The 23243-nt window shown below is 39.4% G+C and overlaps 1 protein-coding gene across 3 annotated transcripts; it reads right to left on the reverse strand.

Annotated features, from left to right (window-relative positions):
- Window positions 1-22578, reverse strand: man1b1a (mannosidase, alpha, class 1B, member 1a). 3 transcript variants are annotated; one of them, XM_051412024.1, is made up of 14 exons: window positions 22275-22578; window positions 21152-21289; window positions 15163-15271; window positions 14225-14466; window positions 13678-13823; window positions 13405-13523; window positions 12563-12757; window positions 11498-11646; window positions 11192-11380; window positions 9091-9281; window positions 8414-8534; window positions 7808-8002; window positions 6653-6784; window positions 1-6566 (listed from the first exon to the last, which is right to left on the reverse strand). In XM_051412024.1, the coding sequence occupies exons 2-14, from the start codon at window positions 21251-21253 to the stop codon at window positions 6357-6359; spliced, it is 2100 nt and encodes a 699-aa protein (XP_051267984.1). In that variant the 5' UTR covers window positions 21254-21289; window positions 22275-22578; the 3' UTR covers window positions 1-6356. The 3 variants fall into 3 exon arrangements, with proteins under 3 accessions (XP_051267984.1, XP_051267985.1, XP_051267986.1); XM_051412025.1 differs by lacking the exons at window positions 21152-21289; window positions 22275-22578 and adding an exon at window positions 15457-15560; XM_051412026.1 differs by lacking the exons at window positions 15163-15271; window positions 21152-21289; window positions 22275-22578 and having other exon boundaries at window positions 13678-13848; window positions 14225-14448.
- Between the last annotated feature and the right edge of the window lie 665 nt (window positions 22579-23243).

A 23243-nucleotide genomic window follows, 5' to 3' on the forward strand; every position in this document is an offset into this window, starting at 1 on the left:
TTTCACTGAAAAGCTTTATTTAAAAATTGAGTTGGCAGGGAGAAATTTGAAATTCGGAGAACATTGCATTAAGCCACAACTTGAGTTACAAAGTGCTCAATCAGTCATCTGTACAGTGAACGTGGATTCAATAAAAGAAAACTCTTCATACAAAGCACCATGAAAAGTACAAACAGAAATAAGAAACTGCTTAAACTGTCAGCTCTGAAAAGTTTATAAAAAAAAGTGGAAAATGATTAAAAGATTCAAATAAATACCTTGCATGTCAGCATGTCATCAAAATATGCAGATGAGTTATCGACTTGCCATTCGCTGTGTCAAGATGTTTTTTTTTTCCTTGCATGGCTCAAATAATCGATTTCACCAGCAAAAACAGTATTGATCCTTGTCTTTTGTCCCTGACACAGGGTCACAGTCACTGGAGCAGGAACCTCTGCAGGCAACAAACTGATGAACAACTGCCGTTCAGTCTCCCACATCCATGTAAAATAGTAGTAGTAGTAGAGTTGTCATTTTGCTATGGCTTGGATTCAATAGTAATCACATTAATAATAATTATCATCGTTACAAGTGGAAGATTCAGCCAATCAGCTAATATAAGAGAGAGTGGAACAGGACAAAACGCTGTGTACCAAAACAGATACTGTACATCAAAATCCAAACACCCTCCATTTGTCTCAAAAACCTTAACATTTTGCAATACAAGCTCAAGAGTCAATCTACTACTTGTACAGTTTTATATATAAAAAATGGACTGGACTGCCCAATTTCCTTTAAAAATATCTTTCTTTAACGTGGCAGAATCAGCAGTGAAGTAGAATGTGAAATGGCAAAGCAGAGTGAATTTAAATAGCTTCTGTGGGAGCTCACTGTGGAGCTAAATGACTCATTCCTGGTCTTTTATCTTTTCTGGTACCATCAGTCTCTCAACACAAAATAGTGATCATGAATATCTGACATGAAGGCTGATTTCTGCCGAAGATAACAGCCAATTATACAAAGAGATTCAAGTCAGTGTAAAGAAGCTGACATTCACTATGTCTGTATCGGTGTTGTTGAATGTAGTGGAGTCTTTTATCTGATGATGTTTGTGTTCTGACCTGACAGATTAAATATATCCCTCTGTGGATACACAACATAGTACGACTCTCAGGTTTATGGTGCTTTTTCAATACCAATAAAGAAAAAAAAAATGAATACAGGTCAAGGTACAAACAAAACTGCTCTACTTGCATCATAAAAATTGGAAGAGACTAAACCTGTGACCTTCGTCTTATGAGACACTGATTATCACTTATTCTTATTGTCAATAAATCCCATTACAGTACTGCCTCTATATCCAAAACCTGATATATCTTTTCCCCTCTTCCATAGAGCTCAATTATTGTGCTGGAAATACTCACTAGAGCACACTATGTGTATTAATCCGCCACTGAAAATAGTCCTTGATAAATCTATTCCCTATTTGTGTAAGATCTATTAAAAACTACAGTACCCAGCTGGCTAGGGAAATTACTGGGCTGTACATGCTTACAGACTCTTATATCTTTTTTAATTTTTCCATTTTTCTATTTTCTATATATAATGTTAGATATTATAATACCTATTTTAACATTTTATTTCTCTGATGTCTTGTTTAGCACCTTGAGCAACTGTAATGAAACAAATCTCACCCCGGGGATCAATAAAGTATTTCTGATTCTGTTTGTAAAAAAGATTTTTTGAAGCTCTACATCTTCAGTGGGAACCAATGGGCCCGGAAGTAAGTGCCTTAAACAGGCTAGGGAAGACAAAGTACTGAGAGAAGAACCAGCTCACTGTTGGTTTTGGTCTTCTGGTGGCGTTTATCGACAATAAGACAAATATAGAGATACGCCAGGCTTATCTTTTAAAGTGTGAATGGAGGGTTTAGTTATAATTAAACTGAGAATGTTATACTTGTCAGACCAAATTGAATTTGTGTAAGAACGTATGGCTGGTTTCCACTGAGTGATTCAGTTTGGCTTTAGTTTTCAATGGCATTCCCAACAAAGCAGCTGTAGCTGCGTTCGCATATGGACACGCTGGGAATATTACATGACGGCATCATATTTGAGAAGTACCTTGTTATTCTATTGAAGTCACACAAACCGTCTACACGAGATGGGGACCTAATGACCGCTGTAACTCTTCATTTACAGGTCACTGCTGGTTCCAATGGGGCCACATTAACACTCAAACTTAATAGAGAAACATTTTAAATGCATTTCTTTTTCCACCTTCCTAAGACAGGACTGTAATAAATCTCTCATTTAATCATTATTTCTTATGCGCCAGGAATTCAAATTGGTTTAATAAACCATGAAATACTGTGAACGAACCAATTTAAAGTTGTAGTACATATGTTCTTCTCATATCAAGTAAGCCTTTTATTCAATGTATTTTTTAATTAGGATATTTAATTTGTTCCCGTAGCAGAGTGGAGCAAAAGAGATTGCAAAAACCTTGGAAAATCACTTCATTATCAGACATCAGTCTCCGTAAGTGTTAAACTGTCTTTTATACCAGCTGCTCACAGGATTTTACTCCAGAAAAATGCTTTACATATACAGAATGTGGGCAAATACAGAAACTAAACAGGAGCTAAAACCTGTCCTGTTTTATCCATCAGTCAGTCGTAGGGTTGCAAAGGGGCAGACATTTTCCGGTAAATTTCTGGAAACTTTCGGGAAACTTTGCATGGAAAGATAAGCTGGGGCATTTTGGAAACATTCCAATTTGTAAACTTTCATGGGAATTAATGGGAAATGACGGGAATTTAGGAGAATTAACTGGAAAAGTTGGGTAATTCATACAAACTCCATCTTATACAAACATAAATATAAACAAATTCTATCTAGCTATCTCGCAACATTTCACCGAGACACACGGCCTTCTGGTCGTAATTTCAGCCGTCCCACTCGGGGCTCCTCACAGTACACCGAGCTGAAGGAGGGGGAACGTACGACTCACAAAACAAAGATGGCAGCGCCCATATTGAGATGTATTTTCTTTGTATTTGTTCTACGTTGGTCGTTTTAATGTCAATTTTAAATGCTCTTACACACTTGTTTACATTGCTGCTCTAGTCCGGTCACCAATTTATGCATTGCACGGTGTTGCTGTGCGTGTAATACAATGTAAGGTTTTGTTTTCTAGCTGGTTTGCTAAATAGGCTAATGTAGCTGACAATAACACTCACCTGCCACTGCCCCTGGTGGCCCCTGGTGGCCCCTGGTGGCTCGAGACAAACGCCACAGCACTTGTTGAAATTGAAATAGGCAGAATGGCAAAATATTATTGAAATGTAAGACTTGCAGTAACGGAATTACTTGAAATGTTAGTGTTTCTGTAGAAAAACATATTATTATTTCACATTGAGCTTGTTTAGATGAGTCACAAACAATAACAACACAGCTGCTGCACTTCTTTCCAACTCGTAATGCCCAAAGACAAATGGAACGCTCTAAGTGGTACAAGCCAGGCAATGACGTCACGTTCTCGCGTCAGAGCAACTCGGGCGGGGGATTTACGAGACAAATGGATAGCACCATAAGTAGTAGCCCAAACCACTGACCTTCAGCTTAACATATGATGGTAGCTAGCATGCTGCCTTTGATTTACTATGGCTGTGGTTATGGTTATATGCGTACAATACAATTAACCCAAATAGGTTAATAGCAATGGGTTATGTATTAACATTACATGTAAGTTCTCTGTTATAGACTAACAGTATTATAACAAGCAATATTAAAAATATTCAGTTTATTCCCATTTATTCCTGTTAATTCCAATGGAAAGTTTCCAATTTTGAAAATTCCCGGAATTTTGCAACCCTAGTCAGTCGGTGGTCGACCACTTTGCTCCTGACTGCCATGAAATGTTTTACCATGATTCCCAGAAGATAATTCCTAATGACTTTGGTGATTTGCTGACTTTTCATCTAGCGCCACCATGAGGTTCACATTTGGATGGATTACCATGAAATTTGTCATGAAAAGCAGAGAAAATGTCAGCCTAAAAAGAGCAGAAACAAAAATGGACAGAATGGCTTAAAAACAGAACTTTTGTAACGTGGCACAGAACATCTTAATGTGACATGAAAGGGCTCAATAAAAATCAGACACGCAGGTTGGATTCAGTAGACAAGTTAGAAACAATTTACACAAAATATTTACACCCAAAGTGTTTTGTCACCCAAACATCCAAAGTAAAAATACAAGCCATAAATCTAATGCTCACCCGTAGCACTTCACAAACAAACACCACTGATACAGCAGCAATAAAAAACTGAACCAAACCACTGATAGCACAATATACATTTCAATAGGCACAGCAGAGCATTGGCAAATGTAGTGCACATTCAATGATGTGGGTCAATATATGGCTCTCTGTAAGAAGAGAAGTTCATTAGCAAAAGGAGATCCTTAAATCTTGAACATGAAATCATTAATTGTGGGGAAATGTGGACCCTTTTTGGACTGAAGAACTGAAAGTGACAGTAGAATAACAGAGACATTCCCAAAGCAGCTCCTACAGTACACCGGATATGTCCTTCAAATTGATTTGTCAATGTTACCGTACGGAAAACAAGCGCTTGCACACTGCTCAACATCACATCTGACGGGGAGTCAGGGATTGCTAAACAGCAATGAATCAAAATCCTTCAAGTATGAAGAAAACTATTCAACTTCATTTCTTAAACAAGTTGTCTGTGGAAAGAGGATGAATGAACGGCTGCACGTATATTGTCCCTGACACAGGAAATGGTAATGTACTGAGTTGGTTTATCTGAAGTCCACAGCAACTGCAAAGTTAAGACTGCATGGCAGCCTTTATTAATGCTCCTTCATATAATGTAAAACAAGTGTGATGAGACTCAAACAGGGGAACTAGAGTGCATGTATTCACACTTACTGACAAGTGCTCCACTATGGCAAAAGGTAAAACAAAATAAAAACCACAAAACAAATACATTCATCAATAAAGCAAAACGTCACTGTGTGCATAGCTGCGACTGAAATCATTCAGGACTTATTCATTCATTAGACCTTTATATGTTTTACTTTCAGAGTTTTAGGCCACATAAAACCCATGACTACTCAGTCACTGCAACACTAAATGAAAACATCAGTAAACAACAACAACCAGATTTCCCTTTAAAAACACACACAAGGTGTGAATGCGCAGTAAGCTTTACCATATCTAACTTGTTATCTTTCAGTATTGAAATAATCACTGCTACAGTAATACCCAGTAATCCATTTTAAGTTTTTAAGTGCAATGCATTCTGGGGCTTCACAGTTCTCTAACTGTCCCATCTTGGTGACAACAATCATTAAAGCCAGTGTTTTAATCTGGTAAACTCTGTTTCTGCCTGAAAATGGGAGTCTGGAAAACACGCAATGAGTATCTAACGAGCTCAGTGGACGGAGTAAAGCCTGTACACAAACAACACAACAGGCTCTGATGCATTATACATCACCAATAAGGGTTTCCATGATTCTATTTCTGTAGCTTCTGGGTTATGGCTAGCTTCCTAACCATTAACTTCCCAACACTTAAAAGTCTTTATTAAATTAAAGACATGCATGTTAGGTATTAGGAATACTCTGCATTTGCTTTTCAGCAAGGCACTGGCCTCAGAACTGAAACAGGTCCCTGGACACTGCACTGGAGCTGCAGATGGGACAATACGGGGGACAGACATCTGAAAAGAGACTAAAAGTTACAACTCAACTTTTTTTATATAATTTTTATACTAAAGCAAGTGCGCTGGATGTTGCCAACGCAAATACTTTTACAAATAATATGTGATTTCTCCACCAGAGAATTCTGTTTAAATATAAATTCAGCTGAACATGCTGCACCTCCAAACATCTGTAAATGAACAGAATGAATCTGTGGACTCCTTCACAGCCTCACAAAGACAAACTTAGGGAAGACATGATTGTTGTTACCATGTACATACAAGAACTACCCCAGTCACCAAAGTAACAACGCCTTCACACTATCTTCTGTCTTGTCTTGTTAGCGCCAGCTAGTCACAACTGATTTAAAAAAAGTTTTCTGCATTAGAGACCAGCTCTAACACAAACCTTTTCCTTAGGAAAAATAAAGAAAAAGGAAAAAAACAAAAAACTAAAAAAAAAAATAATTTTCACACGAAAATGTATCAAAGTACAGGTGGACGGCACAGATCTGCTTTACTGCTCAACACCGCAGTCCAGCGTGGACAGTTGATTAAGAGACGCGCTCGACTGAGCAGCAGTAACAGTCTTTGAATTGAACAGGACTCTGTGGGCCTAATCTTTACAGACGTCTCCTGTATGGTGACATCACTTGGGTGGGGAGGGCCATATGGGCAGAGGATGGGCCTCTGTGTTGAAGATATACTTGTCTAGACTGAGCAGCTCCATGTCGTCAGAGAAGAGCAGATACATGTACTTGAGCGTCTCACCCAGGAAGAAACTCTCCATCTTGTCCCGGGGCCCGGGGTTGACGGGGTCACGAACGTTGTTAATGGACGTGTAGCCGCCATCGGACACCTGCAGGAGTGCAGGTGTTTGGTCAGGTGCTTTATGGGTACAAAACTCTAGACAGTACTGTGGTGATTGCAGTAAAATGTCTGTACCTTGGTGTAGTTATTGAAGCTCTGCAGTATGTCCCACCCCCAGTCTCTGTACTTGGTCTCTTTAGTGAATCTGTACATGTAGAAAAGACTTTCCACTGTTTCTGGTCTCAGGAGGTTGTGCCTGTCTGCAGGCTGGAAGAGAACGGGAAAAAACTTGTCAATATATATCCAAATCAATAAAAAGGGATCTGATATAAGATATTTGTTTGACCCTTATTCAACCCCAGTCCCACAGGAAATGAAAATGTTTTTTTCTTATCAAAAAGAGCAGCATAGGTGAGTTTTGCTTCAGTTAAGATTAAATACAGATTAAAAGGAACTGACTCAGAATTCGAAAATATGACTGCACAACAGACGGTGACACACATATTTCTATGCTTCCTTCACAGCACTTGTGATAGGAAATGTAAAAAAGGTTACCTACATTTTGGTGAGATTAGTTGTGTCGGAAGAATTTAGAACGGATGTTTTGAAAACCTTGTAGAGTGAGGTTTGACTCCGAGGAACTTTTACAGTTTGTGTTTTGAAGTCAGTTAATTCCTGAACTCACTGGGCATTGAAAACCGAACATTGAAGGATATTTAACAAGAGGAGATGATTAACAAGTGTTCTCCATTTCAAACAGCAGTTAGTTTACTCTGAATTGCTCATAAGAAACACTTTAATAAAGCCTTTCTAATGACATTCATTTCCTTCGTTTTTAATCCTAGAATTAGAATGAGCTCCTAAAATGTTTGAGATGTTTCATACGTATATTTGAGGTTAATGAAGACAGCAGTGGAGACGAGAGCAAATATATTGGATGCTTTGATAAACCTAAAGCAGTTAATGAAAAATAAAATGAGTGCTGAGGAGAGTTAGGAAGGTTACGGTCACAACTCCCACGACAAATTCAGACTAGCTGATTAAAATTGTATCCAGCAGGGTCAGTCAAGAATCAGTAGTAGGCTCTGACTCATTTTGGCTACTTTAGCTTATCTCAAATTACAGACTGCACATTCAACAGTAAGTGTCAATACACTGAATCATTCAAGTCAATAAATAAAGACAGTGCTTCCCAATGCAAGTATAAAACACAAACAGACATATGAACACCTATTCACAGAGATCAGACATGGAGATGATCAAATGCCACCTAAATGCTATTAACCTCACCTTGACAACAACGTCACGGCCGTCACTGGCCTGCAGGCTGAAGTGTACGATCTCTGGGCTCAGACCAGTCTCCATCTGTTTGTACATCTGGTGACACGTCTCCGTCAGCTCCACAGCCAGATCCATGTGGTCCCCAGGGAGGCCGTTGTGGGCCCCCAGTGCCAGGGTTCCTGGCAGGAAGCAGACAAGGTGGTCCTGTAGAGTGACGAGAGAGAGAGAGGTGCAATCAGGACGGACAAGACAGAAATGATGAGAGATAATGATGAGAGCTGAGATTGATTGGGCTGACTGATAGAGAGAAAGACTGACTGCACAGGGATTTGTACAGCAACTGATTCAACAAAAACACAAAGGCTGATTGATTTAAAAATGCGGTCGGTGTCTATGGATGTGGGTGCATTGAGTTTTTGCAGTGTGCGAGACACCTTATGACAATCAGGGGTTCTTGTGCCGTGCATGGTACAAAACACAGCAACCAATAGAATATATATACATAAATAAAACACCTCAAAATGTGTTTGAGGTTGTCAGCAGGTTAATCAAGGGGCTTGTGACTCCCTGACATTGCCGGTATTTCACACACTGACTGGTAGTGAGCATCTCTACCATCTTAGGGTTGAAGCGGTTATGGGACAACTCTCCAACAAATGTCAATCTGCTGGCCCCTGTCTGTCTCACAAGGTGTTTTTTCACTCCCTCCACAGCCTGAAGGTAGTCCTCCAACAGACTGGACAAAACACAAACAGAAAATGTTACAGATATAATTATTAGTCAGTATTATATTAGACATATTAGTCAGTCAGAAGTGACTTTGTTTAGGACTGTGCAACATCAGTATCACAACTTTAAAAAGAAGAATATTTGTCACATGTTCACATATATTATGATATGGCAGTACAGGTAGTTCTAATATTACCAACTACTTTAAAAACTGATTTTCTCCTCCAATCTCCTCCTTTTTTAAATCTAATTTATTAACAGAATTATGTAAAATGATAAAATAATATGATCATATCATTACAATATAATTCCTTTAAGAACTGAAATATAATAATATTGAATTATTTCTCAGCTGTGACTTGGTGTAGCTGCAACTCTCCTTACACTGAATATCATGTCAGGTCACATCATCCTCACAATGTGTCTCTTTGTAAATTACCCATATGTCTCTACATTAGTGTTTTGTATTCAGTCTCTAAAGTGATATACAGTATGTTTGCTCTTTTATGGCTTTTTGTTGTATAACAGAACATGAACTGGAGAGAATGTAAAGTTGGAATTACTCGTCTTCTGCTTTGCCTCCCTGGATCCACTGTTTGAGAAGGTATTCATAGTAGCTGTCTGCTCTGGCGCCAAGTGTGAAGACTCCTTTGTGGGTGAACTGGCCACTGTTGGTGTTGATGAACATGGGCACCAGGCCGTCATGTTTTCCTGGCAGCTTGTGGACCAGCCTCATTACTTCATTTGCAACCTCCTGGAAAGGTAAAAAACAGTGTTGGGAGTAACGGTGTTCAAGTATAACGGCGTTATTTTTTCAGTAACGGAGTAATCTAATTAATTACTTTTCCTATCGTCGCAACGTCGTTACCGTTACTGAGAATGTAAAGTGGCGCGTTACTACAATTTGGTTGAATGAAGCGCAGCGGTGTCAGGCTTTCTGACAGCCACACATCAGCTGCCGGGAGAGAGCAGGGGTGGTGATGATGACACCGTTGCATATGCAATGATGATTGGCTGGGTGGGCGGATGCCCTGCTCACGCTGTCTCACTGCACTCTCTAACTACTACTATAAACACAAGACAGAGACAATAGCGACGAGCCAGGGAAATTCAAACGTAGCGTTTTCAAACTGGAAGTACCGACACTACTTTTGCTTACTGAAGTTAAAGGCAAGAATGTTTATGTAACATGCACTGTGCCCAGGAAAAAATACTTTATCCACGTCTGCCTCAAGCAACTCAAATCTTATGAAGCACCTCACAGCAACACATGCTAACACGCCACTTGTTGCTGCTGCTAACCCAACCTCAAGCCCAGATGCAGCTAGCGTGAGCTCCAGCGAAGGAGACGGAGCCACTTCGTTAAAACAAGCAAAGCTTGATTTTTCGGGTCAGTAACAGGTGGTGACTAGGGCCGAGCTGAACACATTGATTGCAAGGTATGTTGTTGAAAAGATCCTACCCCTGTCCACTGTGGAGTCTGAGATTTTCCTTTGTGTCTTTTTACCCAAGTGTGTGTCTTAATTTTGCACTTGAATGCAAAGTGTGAATTTTATTTTCAATATTTATTTTTATTTCTATGCATATGGCCGGCTGCAATCTATTGAGTTCAAATAAATACCAAATGTTCTAAAATACTGTATATAGTGTTTTTATTCTTCATTCAGTTATTATAAACATCTTTGACGTTATAGAAGATATTATAGAATGTAATAGCGTTACAGAACATAAAAAATAATGCCACAGTTACTTTACTGAGTAACTAATTACTTTTACAATGTGGTAACTGAGTTACTAACTCAATTACTTTTTGGGAGAAGTAATTTGTAACTATAACTAATTACTTTTTTAAAGTAAGATGCCCAACACTGGTAAAAAACAAAACAACCATTAATGTCTAGACACGAGATAATGAACCCAACAGCGTCACTTCACTGATAGCTGAAGTGTGGGCTAAGTGTTTGAAAAACACTGTTTTAAACTATCATTATCATTGGAAAACTATTAGCAATTTCACACTTTGATGAAATTGGGTTCATGAAAAGCTATGTCTCACAGGGCTGGCTGAGGTTATGAAAATGATTCAAGTTTGTGTCAGACTGGGCTGAAAATCTTCAGGTGCGAGCTCTGCTTTCTGGAATAATTTGCTCATAAACTGACAACATGATGGATTTAAAGCAAATCCTTGCTCAAGCTTGTCACTTCAGTCACACAAGTGTGTGCGAGCTGCACTTAATGTCTGATTTTAACTGACCCAAAACCATCTGAACCCAAGAAATATTTATATTAACTACCTCCATTTTTTTTCTCTCCATCTCAGGGAACTAGAAGTCATGCCAAAATCAAAATTATTTGACACACGGGCGCCCAGATAGCTCAGTGGTTAGACCTGGCGACCCAAGTACCGAGGCTGAGTCCTTGCTGCAGCGGCCCAGGGTTTGAATCCGACCTGCGGCCCTTTGCTGCGTGTCATCCCCTCTCTCTGCCCCCCTTTCCTGTCTATCTTCAGCTGTCACTATAATAAAGCCAATAAAAGCCCCCCCCAAAAAAATATATATTTAGAAAAAAAAAAAAAGAGAAAAAAAAATATTTAAAAAAAAATAATAATTATTTGACACACACACACACACACACACACACACACTACAGCACAGCCCTCCTGACCTGGTACTGTGGGTCCTGGGTGAGGCGGCTCAGCTCTCTGAATTCTAGCTGAATGCTTGTGACCTCGGCCAGTGTGCTGTCTGATGTCCATCGAGGGGGATGGGCTGTTCCCTTCCCAATGTTGACGTCTGAGAACGGGATCTTTGAGGGAGTTTTGAAGGCAGGCATCAACTTGGACCCGAGATCTTTCTTTAAGGGGAGATAAGTGAACAGAATTATAGGGGGGAGTGACTTCTGTTTAGACTGACGGCTGTTCTGAACACAAGACAACAAGATAGTAAGAATGCTTGTTATGGACTGACTCACAGCTTTATCCAGGAAGAGCTGGTCTCCTGTTAGATGGAATGTACTCAGTAGGCCCCCAAGGACACGGATGGTTGTCTCAAAAAGATTCACGTCCACATTCTTGTTGAAGGAAAGCTCCTTCTCTACCCAGTTCTTTGCTTCTGCAAACTCTGTGTGGAGTGAGGGAAAGTACAAGAGCGGGAGGGGAAAGACAAATTCTATTTTATTCCACGCATTCTACTTCTTTGTCATAACCTGACACCTACATAACCCACATGTTCAATTACTCAACTGCTGACGGTTTGGTTGGAGAATTGGGTGTGTTATGCTAGTAGCAGCTCGCCTCAAGCAGAGATTAGGAGCAGGCTACGGAGGTCTGATAAACTCCCTTCTTTCATTTTCAAATCTTCAGACCGAATCAATGATGTCTCAAGTGACATCACTTGAGTACATTTATTAGATTTCACACAGCTTCCTCATTTATTCCATGCATTCCTCTTCCTTGAAAAAACCTGTGTTGATGTGTTAGCTACTAGCAGCTAATGTAGCATCTTAGCCCCAAGCAGAGATGAGGAGCAGGTTACAGAGATCTGGTGAGCTAGCCTCTTTTTAACTCCACACACACAGATTTTTTAAATTTTTCATGTTTGTGGTCTTTAGCCCTATTGACGAATCAGACAGCTCCTCTCTCTGGAGCCATAAAAGGCTTAATACAACTTTTTCACATGTGCAGTAGTACTCCCCAATGCCTGTAAACAGATTTGGATGTGTACAACCGGTGGAATTCTCTTTTAAGAGACCAAATGCAAAGCTGACTTGTATAGACAACTGTGTACAGCATACAAAATTAAGAGATGCGAGTGCATGCAAACAGATGCAAATTTGCTCCGGCCAGCACAAATTATGGCAAAGACGCATCTGTGCAAGTTATAAATGTTTCAACATTAACTAAAAAATAAATCCTTTTAGTAACTGTACCAAAACTCTATGTCATATTTATTGGTGTATATACTGTGCATTGAAACACAGAATTGAAACACTTCAGATGATACCCAACCCCAAGAGAGAGGGACAAAGTGACAATACCTTCTTTTAGGCCCATAATCCACATGGTGTCCAGAGAATCAATGAGCGTCAAACCCAGTCCAAACCACTCTCCAAAAGACTTGGAGATGGGCTTGAGCTCATCGTGACCCCAGGCATAGTCCTTATACCCTTTCCACGCATGCCTGAAGGCATCACGTACTGCCTCCAGTCGGTCCACAGTAGTTCCAGTTGAAACTACAAACAAAGGCCCACAAAGGAATGAATAAGAAATGAAGTGTAATCTTAAAAGTCTATGTTTCCTCTAGGAAGGTCTCTCAGCAGCGAATGTCTCATTTTCTGATTATTTTCAGTAGAGGGAATATTCTGTGCCATGTGTGGATAGTGCTGCTTTGAGCACAGCAGGGTTTTTATCCTGCAAGTTAGAAATGTTCAAACTTTAAGTTGAAAAAAAAAAAAAAAAGGCACTGGGCTTTAAACAGCATATACCAGTGGAGCTGGACAACGCAACATTAAAGAATCTGTTTGAGGGGAAAAGTTTCTCAGTGGACAGAAAAACTAATAAAAGTTTAAGTTTTCTTCTGTTTCTAAAAGAACAAAAAAATATGGGAGAAAAGGAACTCAATGATACAGGAAAACAATAAAGAGTTGAAACAATTAAGACGGTTTCACGTTAAAGTGAAAATGTTTGGGTTTGGACTGTTTGGACAAAACAAGATGTGAAGTCATGACCTTGGACTGTGAGAACTTGTGATGGCCAATTTTGAGCTACCCTCCATTTTACAGACTAAACGATTTGTGGATTATTCGAAAAAACAAACCAGGCCTTAAAGCTTAAAGCTCTTGTAAGAATTCCAGATAATTTCCAAAATGTTCATACTGACCTTCCAGTGGAACAGTGTTAGCGGGGTTGGCTGGGACTCGGGGCACTGCAGCTTCTTTCTCATCAGCCGAGGGTGGGGGCTCTGTGGCCTGGTCAGCTTCAATCATTGCTCCTCTCCAGCTGCATGAATTATGCCTGAATTATTAATATATGTACTGCAACAAATGCTACAGGGCCTGGGTTCAGCTGGAAAATGTTTGTTTCTGATCCTCTCTGAGCCATATCATGTTAACATGTCATCTACTTTTCTCAACAGTTCCAACAAACAAATCACCTGACAATTTTCTTTTCTTTGTCCTCCTCTTCACCCTCGCCATCTTGAACCACGTCTTGCTCTTGCTTTTCCCCACCGACTGTATCTGAAATGTTTCCATCTTTCTGCAGGCTCGGCGGACCTCTCTTATTTGGGAATGTCTTTTTCTGGGGATAAAACAAGCAGCTAGAGCTAGAAATAGGAGGGACAACATGAACACCTCATCGAAATACCGATAAGTATCTAAATATATAGCGCACAAAGGCTATTGGTATCAAGAGTGATCTTTTACAACCAGCTGGCTGGTAGAACTGGCACGAAGTACCCAAGTTCATTCATTAGTTTAGTGCTACAGCTATACAAAATCATAATACAGACCAATTGCCCTGAAGAAGTGTAACAAGTTCAGCAGTTGTTGTTTTTATTTTTTAAACTTTAGTTGTGTTGATAGACCTGTGCAGGTACTGTAGGACCGTTTCAACATTCTGGTTATTGCAGATGAAACTGAGACAATGGCCAAGTCAAGCATTTTTACTTTTTGACTGATGTTGATGGATCCAACTCTAACCTTAGTGGGTGGTTTAGCCAAAATGGGGATGTTTGGTTCTCTGGGCTCCACCACAGAATCTGGAACAACATCTGGACCCACATCTGGCCTCAAAGCTGGACCTAAAGCTGGCTCAACGTGTGGCCCTGCCACAGGAGCTGGAGCTTTATCTGCAGCTTGACCCAATACAGACTTAACATCTGGAAGAATGGTTTTCACCTCTCTGTCATTCAGCTCAAGCCAGTCCTCCCTGTCAGACAACCCTACACACACACACACACACACACACACACACACACACGCAATGAAAAAAAAATAAATAAGCCAAGAGTAAGTCCACACGATGCCAGATAACTGATATATAGCTATAGCATATATAATATTATATAATATTATTCAAAAGCCATCTGACGAAATACATTACACATCATTATAATAGACTCTTCACAGAGATGGCCACAGGAAGTTCTGAACTTTCGAAGACTGAACAGGCATACAGCATATCATCCTTTTCCAAAAGCTCTGTTTTCCCAAAGTTTTCAGATGTATCTACTCTGGAGAGGGACTTTTCAGAAAGCTCAGTTTTTGGATGTGAAAAAATGTGTGTGGACGGAAAGGCCAAAGTGAGGGAAATAGAGGCATTTTCAGATTTATCCAACGCACCGTGAACATGGTGTGAAAATCAATTACAGTACCTGTAGAAGTATACAACAGTTAAATCGAGCAGGTGTGCACAAACACACAAGGGCACAAAAGCTAATCTAAACAAGACAGAAACAATCAAAATGTCTCATGCAGTGTCTTAGTAATTCACAGCCATTTATCATCACCACCAACTCAACACACAGGCAATCCAACTCATCAGCTTCAACTAGTCATGCAGCAACAGAATTAGAATTAATGTTTCTGCCTGTGTGTGTGTGTGTGTGTGAGCTTAGTGTTTTTCAAGCATTATTTACCTCTCCACTGCTCTGTGATGCTGGGATAGGAGAGCAGTCCAAATATGAGCAGCAGAGCCAGCAGGAACAGGATGAGGCTTCGCTGGAGCCGAGACAGCTGCTTCCATTTCTGTCGGCACACAAACAAAAAATAGAGCTTACTACACTGAAACATGTCTAACAGTTCTGAATTCAAATCACGTCTGTCAGCAGAGTCTAACATCACCCCCCTTCTTAAAATATCATACAGATCCGTTTATGCCTCCTTTAAAAATAGCAGAAGGAAAAGCCTGATGGCCTTTCTGTCTGGCTTACCCTGAATAAACTCAACATCTCTCTCCACCTGATACCTTAAGCCCAGTGACCGCTCACAAATAAACACTCTAACCAGCTCAACCTAGCAGTGCAGAGGGAGGGACAGATTCAGGGTATCTCAGGAGAGAAGGCTAACAGGCGGAGTGGTAGCACGCTGTTACCTGCTCTAATTAACACCTGTGCAACGCCATGAAACTATTGAGCCATAGTCTATGAGCTGTGACGGAACACACAGCAGACTTTATCTCAGGGGACATTTTCATTTGACTGTGCTATACTAACTCAACACAACAGCATCAACATCGACAATGGTGCATCTTTACCAATTCCGTTTAGATTTTTGTCCTAATACTGATCTTGGAATTACCAAAAGACCCCTGAAACATTATTATAAAATAACTTGATGTGTGTGTTATGCTCAGAGTTGCAGTAAGATAATGTAAGACGATTTATGGCTATTTGTGGGTTTGTACCTAAAACAAAAACGTCTATCAATTTTTATCTAGTAGGCTTTCACAATGGTCGTCACTCTTCTTTATGGCAGAGAAATGGAATTGATAGCGAGACAGGCTGATCAGCACTGGCACAAATATCAATGGACTACATTTCTTCTGCATCTAAACTAAAACTAAATCTTCACTTCGGCAAACTCCCCCGAAAGTATTAGGCTAGTTTATTAGTTGCATGACGGAAATTGTATTGATGATCATTTGTTGCAGCCCCAGTTTTTAGTATGAACTAAAACATTTTAATGAAATAGTTTTTTGAGAATGGAGTGATTCAATATCAACCTCTGGGACAAATAAGATAAAATACTTTTTAAAGAAGCTCTTCAACTGTATCTCACAACCTTCTTCAGCGAATGGAACTGGCTCAGGTGTTGTCTCATAAGCTATGTGTGTAGCTTCAATGGTGTGATGACAGGTGGTCATAGGTCATGTGACGACACCCAGGCAAGTCCCATTCTCAGAAGAAGGCAGCGAGAAAAGTTGAAAGCCCTGGGAGAATAGATCCTGACATTAGAATATTAGATATATTAGAAACACACCTGTGTTTCAGTCTTCCTGCTCAATGCAAACTGAATGTCAACAGCAAAGTAGTTAGTATGTAGTAGGACTGCACAGTTAATTGCAATATTATCGAAACTGCAATATGGCCAAGTGCAATATCCAAATCACAGAAACTGAATTTTTTTGATAGAGGGAGCATTACAATGAAGTAGAGATGCCCTGGTCTATAAATTGTTTGTTTGTTTGGTACAGACCCCAACAAATGTCACATCTTCATGAGTTTTTTAGTAACAATTGTGACGCAAACATTACCATTCTCACAAACCGTGAATCATCAGTCATAATATATCTATCCAAATGATCGCAGTATGACTTTTATTTACCATATTGTGCAGCCCTGGTATGCAGATTGTATATTTACATATTTAAAGTTGAAAGTGCACAATGAAGAAAAAAAAAACAAGGATCCATTTTCTCTGGAGGTTGGAGGCAGGGAATCTTACTTGGCAGGTTGGCTATTGTAACACAGACAATCCCTCACATACTGTATATACCAAAGAGAGATTCAGAAATTCCGCCTGACCTCCATGTATTTGGAAAGAAAACCAATGTGAATAGGGGTAAAACATAGTCCTTTTGCTGTGTAGGGAGCAAACACTGAGCCAACAAGTCGCTCAAAGGAACATGATTTGCAGAGAATAGTTTTCTCAGGAACTATAAACCGTAATCAAATTTGACGACCCACGGGTACTGTACAGGGGGTGCTGAGCCAGATCGATGTCTCTGCTATAAAGCTGGCTTTATAGATGTTGATATACTGCAGAAATAAACTGTTACAGATCAGTCGATGACAGCGCTGGTTTGCCTTTTCAATTTGAATGAATTATCCTTATGAGAGCGGACCATGCCGTTTTGCTTTTTTTGGAGACAGATTTAATCATGCTGAAATAATGATTAGAGAATTATTTTTGTCTATTATCTAGAATATACACTGAGTAGATTTTCTGAAAGGCAAATTTTTAATACTAATCTGTGTTTTATATCAGATTTAGGATTAAAAATAGATGCAAAATGTATTCCATTTCCAACATTATTTAGGAAAAATTAAGTGGGTAATGATTTGACAATTAAGTGTTGAAGGGTGGTCCAAATCTGTTTAAAATGAAGCACACTTGTTAGTGTTAGGCCACACATTAAAACACACATACCAGCAGAGTACGATGCACATCAAAACCTCAATCATTGTCTTCTGCAATCTACAATTGCAGGTTGTGCATCAGGATGTTCTATGTTTCTGCACTGATGCATTTCTACTCTCCAAAAAAGCAGCAGTCTGCTCCCCAGAACAGCACATCCTGGCTACTGTTCCCTGACTACTACTTCTGTTTGTATGGCTCATTTGGTGCGTGTGCTACGGGTTTAAGGCTGCTGTATGCTGCACTTATGACTGAACCTGCTTGCTGAAAAAATTAACTCCTAATTAGAGTTGCAATGATTAGTTGATTAATCAAAAATCATAGTCAAAATTCTTTAATTTCAGCTCCTCAAGTGTGAATATTTTCTGGTTTCTTTAGTCCTCTATGACAGTAAACTGAATATCTTTGGGTTGTAGACAAAACAAGACATTTCAGGATGTCACCTTGGGCTTTGGGAAACACTGAACAACATTTTTCACAATTTTATGGCATTTTATAGACCAAACATCTAATCGATGAATTAGGAGAGTAATCATCAGTTGCAGCCCTATTCTAATCCCTGCACTCGAAGCATCTAAAGCTAGTGAACTGACGTTAAGTTACACAGACGTAATCAGTTAACAACCAAGGGAGTCTTCTGAGCAAGGCTGTAAGACCAGTCGTAGAAGGATGAAAGAGGAAACCTGTGACTAAAGCAGCATACCCTGTAAAGCAGGAACCCAGGAATAGTAAACAAATGTATGAGACGTGAACTGAGCAACACAATATACCTATAAAACCTGAGTTGCAAAACCAACAAAGGAGATGAACGGGGCTCATAGTGAGAGGGCATAAGCAGGAGCGAGAAATACAAAAGTAAAGAAAACAAGATTAAAGAAAATGTGCAGTGAGGCAAAGGGAGGCAGTGAGATGAACAGAATTTGTTTTATCTCACTGCAGTGATCAGACACATAATGCGCTCAGTGGATGCTTTTATGTGAGGAGTTTGAAGTTGAAAGTTTGAAAGAAATCTCTCCAGGGAAGGACACCCTATCTTTCCTTTCTTTTTTTAATCGGGATTTTTGCAGGGATATACAACACTTATATCAATGAGAAATACAAGTACCTTGTATAATGTGCCATAGAGGAATAAACACATGTATTTTTATGTTAGCATTGGGCCCTGATCCCGCCAGACCCGGAACCGTACAATACACGTACAGTAAGAAAACATCGACTTACCACTTAAAAAACACTATTTCTTCTACTTCTATTTACCCCTTTCTACATACAGCAAGATCTGTCAGGTGAGGTACGGAGACAACATGCAGAGTACAATAAAATAATTGAACATCTGATAAAGCAAAAGCTAAGGGTTGGATTACTACATACATCCCGACTCGTTGTTACCATCAGCGGAGAAAAGATAACACTGGATGTCGAATGATTTCATAAAGTGAGTTCCTGACAAAGGTTTCTGTAAGCTCTCCGTTCCTTAAGACCTTAACAAATAAGTCCCAATTCTATCTAATGAATTATATGTGTTAAAGGTTGACGCTATAAGGATTTAATAGGAAGCTTGAATGTAAGATACTTTTATCAGAAGTCTCTCAGGCCCATTAGTGTTTGGATGGTCTGTTTCTGGTTTTATTTTTGATGTAGTGATTCACCTTCCTATGCAATTACCTTGTTGATCTTTCTCTTTTGGTGATAATCACCACCAATTAATTTTTAGAGTGGGTCAGTGGGAATTAGTCAAGCTACGTCTCCGCTTGATGAACACGGATCGGAGATGAAGTGGGTTTTCATCTCATTAGTTGTACATGTAAAAATGAATCATTTGTGGGTTGTTAATTCTGTTTTGTTTTTGTCTTTTCGTTGTTTGTTATATTTTCCCCTCCAACCAAAAGAGAAAAAAATGTTCACTGGGGTTTTGTTAAGCGACTCTAATGTGTGCAAATATAATCAAAGTAATCACTTTAATATAAATGTTATCCAGAATCCTGTAAAAAGATTCAAAGTTTTATCTCCTTTCAAATCTATTTTGTGACATATCTATGTTACAAGAAACACAAGGAAGAATCTTTAAAATTAAAACAAGACAAACAAGAAACAATTTAGGTCTTTAGCATCAGATAGACATACTGTCTCAGGTTTGTACAGGATGTTAGTCCAATCCTCCTCCTTGAATCCCAACATTCAGACTCAGTCCCAATGGGAACACGATTTAGGGGTTTCACTCAACTCTGCAGAATGTGGGATGGAAAAATGCGGAGGGACCCTGCAGTAATCTCTCTCCTTGTCCTGATGTTGGCTTGCTAGAATACAGGGCTGCACAGTTAAGGTAAAAATAAAGACAGGAAAATAGTAGGCCTAGCCTTTTTGGGTGCCAAAACATTATTTTGCTCAATTAGAAAATCAGTAAGCCAAAATGTTTTCCAGTAGAAACATGGTTATTTAATGGTTAATTTCTCAGCCTTCTTGGTATGGAATGAATAGCTTTGAGGATCAGCAATACTGAATCCAATTTTGAAATAATTGGGATCAGATTTTGAAATGTGCCTCAGCCTATAACTGCAATTAATACAGAATACTGTGCAGCCCTGTGGAAACGTGTTTGGAAATCTTGGGTTTTCTAATTCAGATCGAGATTGTGCACACTATGATAATGAAATGGACAATCAATTGTGAGGGTCTGTACTGTGTTTTACTGTTGTCTAAGTTGTTATTGCGGTATTTGTTGCTTTGGTGTGTGGCTTGTTCTTTGTATGCTTTGTATGTCTTGTACTGATGCTAAAAGCGTTGAAAAAAAGGACTGCTTAATGGCAATGTGTGATTTAAACAACTGCCACATTAATAGAAAGTACCTTGATTTCTTGGGTATTTAACTTATTTATTCTATAAAAAGCTTCTAAACTGAATTTTAGAAAAATGTACTGCATCACAATATAAAGGAAGGTGACAAATGAAATGAAAAACCAACATCAAGTTCTCGTAAGCCTCGAGAACAGCTTCTCTGCTCTTTTTCTATGAATTAATTATTAACTAATCAATTAATTAATTCAGCACCTCTAAACTCTGCTGCAGGGATGAACACCATTCATTTATAAGGTATTCACTCATTTAGTGTTTGTGCAGAAAGCTGTCGAACATTTCACTCCAAAATCTCCCGTACAGGTGCTCAGTTGGGTTAAGGTCTGATGACTGACAGCCATAGTATATGATGCAATCAAATCATTCAGTGAACCTGTATGGAGACATCTGCTTGTGTTATGGTTTTCCACACATTTACTCAGGTTTTTCCTTTGATTTGTCACCTCTCTGCAGATTACTGTGGACACCTACCGAGGCAGATCACAGCCTTGTGTGAATGATGACAACCTGTGACAGCCGTCTGGTGTGAATTTGTCAAACACAAGTTGAACACAAACTCATTATCTTCCATCAAACCAAGGGTTTAACCCCCCCCAAAAAAAAAAAAACAGTGCATACTGATACAGGACCACTCACCCTCCAGCAGGACTGTCTCCGGTGTTTGCCGTTGTTGTAAGTGTGACTGTGCGGATCACTGAGTGTCAGAGAGACGAAGTCCTTTCTGGAAGGTGGATACATCCTCTGATCGGGGCAGATACTCGTAGCTCATAGAAGCTGCAATCAGTAAAGTAAAGTAAAAAAAAAAAATGGTGGCTATCTTTATGATCAATGAATCATATATGATATTCATGTAGTACAAATAAATATACCACTCACTGAAAGGTTGAATGTGGGAATTTGCTACTACTGTCTACCACATTAGGGTTATTTCACCAGCGTTTAACTGTCATAAATTTACAGGTGTATGTTTTTAAAAAGGAGTTTACCGATTTTATTAAACCTGTCACAAGGAGTAAATGGATGAAGATGGACAAAATTGTTGATTTGCACCAAACCAGCCAACACATAGGTTGTATGCTTCAACTGATCTGCATATGCCCAGAAATGATATACAGCACACTTGTGTGTGTGAGTTATTACACATACACATGTCATATAAAATATAGCACGGCTGAAGCTGAAGGCTTCTATAATGTGCGTATGCATACATGTAACTACTTCTGTCATTTACTTAATTTATTGTTTACAAATGATGCATTTTTAGCATTTATATAGTATGGCTTGCTGGTGGGATACCTCAAATCGTATTCATCTTCATCCTCTTCAGTACCATGGACAGCTGACGGACGTGTTACGTGTACATACACTTGCTCTTGGGAGATGTTTTGGAGAAACGGGTGTGTTTGCTAAAGCTTTATCACAGATTTCTAGTAAAAAGAGCTTCAAAGCAAAGCTAAATGGAATATAATTCTGACTACACACTAGCATAGGCTGTTCTGTTAGTCTTGCAGATTACTCGATAAAAGTATTTTTAGTATAGAAACCAGAATTATTTTAAGAATACGGTCCAAAATGCTGCCGAGTTAAATTACTGTACACAAAAAAAGCTACATTAGTCAATTAGCTAACGTTACAGCAGCGGGCTATGTAAGCTAATGTATTACATCAGGTACACCCCTGCCTTCCCCAAAACACTGACATGCACACACCAGAAAATCACCAAAGAAATGTGTCATATGTGGAGCTACCTCCCCCTCACCTCAGTGGCTGGTTGGCTGCCTCACAGCGACGTTTTCTTCTGGAAGCTAAACAGCTGTTAGCTAGCTAGCTACGAGAGGCTAGCGTGCTTCTTCTCTCGTTTCTGAATGGGGAACAACACACGCTGCTGGCTGTCAGGAGAACCGGCACGTAACACAGTCGTCCGTCCGACTGTCACACAAGACGACCAGCTGCTACATGAAATGTCAAGCAAATTAAACGGGGGGGAACATGGCTGAAGTTAGCGAGTGAACAACCAGACAGATGCGGAAAAGTAAGAGCTGACGACACAGGGTGCTGCGCGTCATGTGACGTGTGCGCGCGTGCTGACGGTTGAGCGTTAACCGTTAACTACCCGTCAACACGTTGCCAGCGGAGACCTTAAAGTGACTTTATCCTTTTTAATTTCACTCCAGTTGTTTTGTGAATATTCATTTAATATTGTAAACTGCTATATATATCAAATGATATGTAGTAGGGCCCCCTCATGTCAGAGCGGCTGTCAGTTAGGATGAACTATCGATCAGAAAAAGAGAAAAAACACCCTGAGATTGAAATGTGGGAACAGGAGTCAGGTAGACTTGTGTTCTCTTTAAGTCTGATGTCAGTAAGTTGATGTGCAATAGTAGTATTTTATATGTGAAAGTGTATAAAAGGAAATGTTGGGGAGTCAGTTTAAAGGACCTGATGTAGATATTCTGAGACTTAAAGCTGCAGTCAGAGCCTACAGGCTTATATTTACATTGAACAGATAAAGCTAATTATATAATATTGTGAGGACTGGACTAATTGTCAGGCAGCAATACCAAATCTCAGTTTGTAGTTTTTATTATTTTCAGCAGTTATATTGTCTACAGTGTTATTGTTAATATTCACTTAATATTCAATTAAATAAATATTGTTTGTTTATATCGGTACTAATTCTTAAACTGAAGGATGAAGCAAACAGTTTTAAAGGAGGAAGAATTGT

The sequence above is a fragment of the Dicentrarchus labrax genome, unplaced genomic scaffold (genome assembly GCF_905237075.1).
Source record: "Dicentrarchus labrax unplaced genomic scaffold, dlabrax2021, whole genome shotgun sequence".
Taxonomy (NCBI): Eukaryota; Metazoa; Chordata; class Actinopteri; family Moronidae; genus Dicentrarchus; species Dicentrarchus labrax.

Coding starts and splice junctions, on each gene's coding strand:
- man1b1a (XM_051412024.1), bottom strand. CDS start 21,253: ATGTATCCACCTTCCAGAAAGGACTTCGTCTCTCTGACACTCAGTGAT. Junction 13,824..14,224: donor TGGCTAAACCACCCACTAAG/GTTAGAGTTGGA, acceptor TTTTATCCCCAG/AAAAAGACATTCCCAAATAA. Junction 13,524..13,677: donor AAAGAAAAGAAAATTGTCAG/GTGATTTGTTTG, acceptor TAATTCATGCAG/CTGGAGAGGAGCAATGATTG.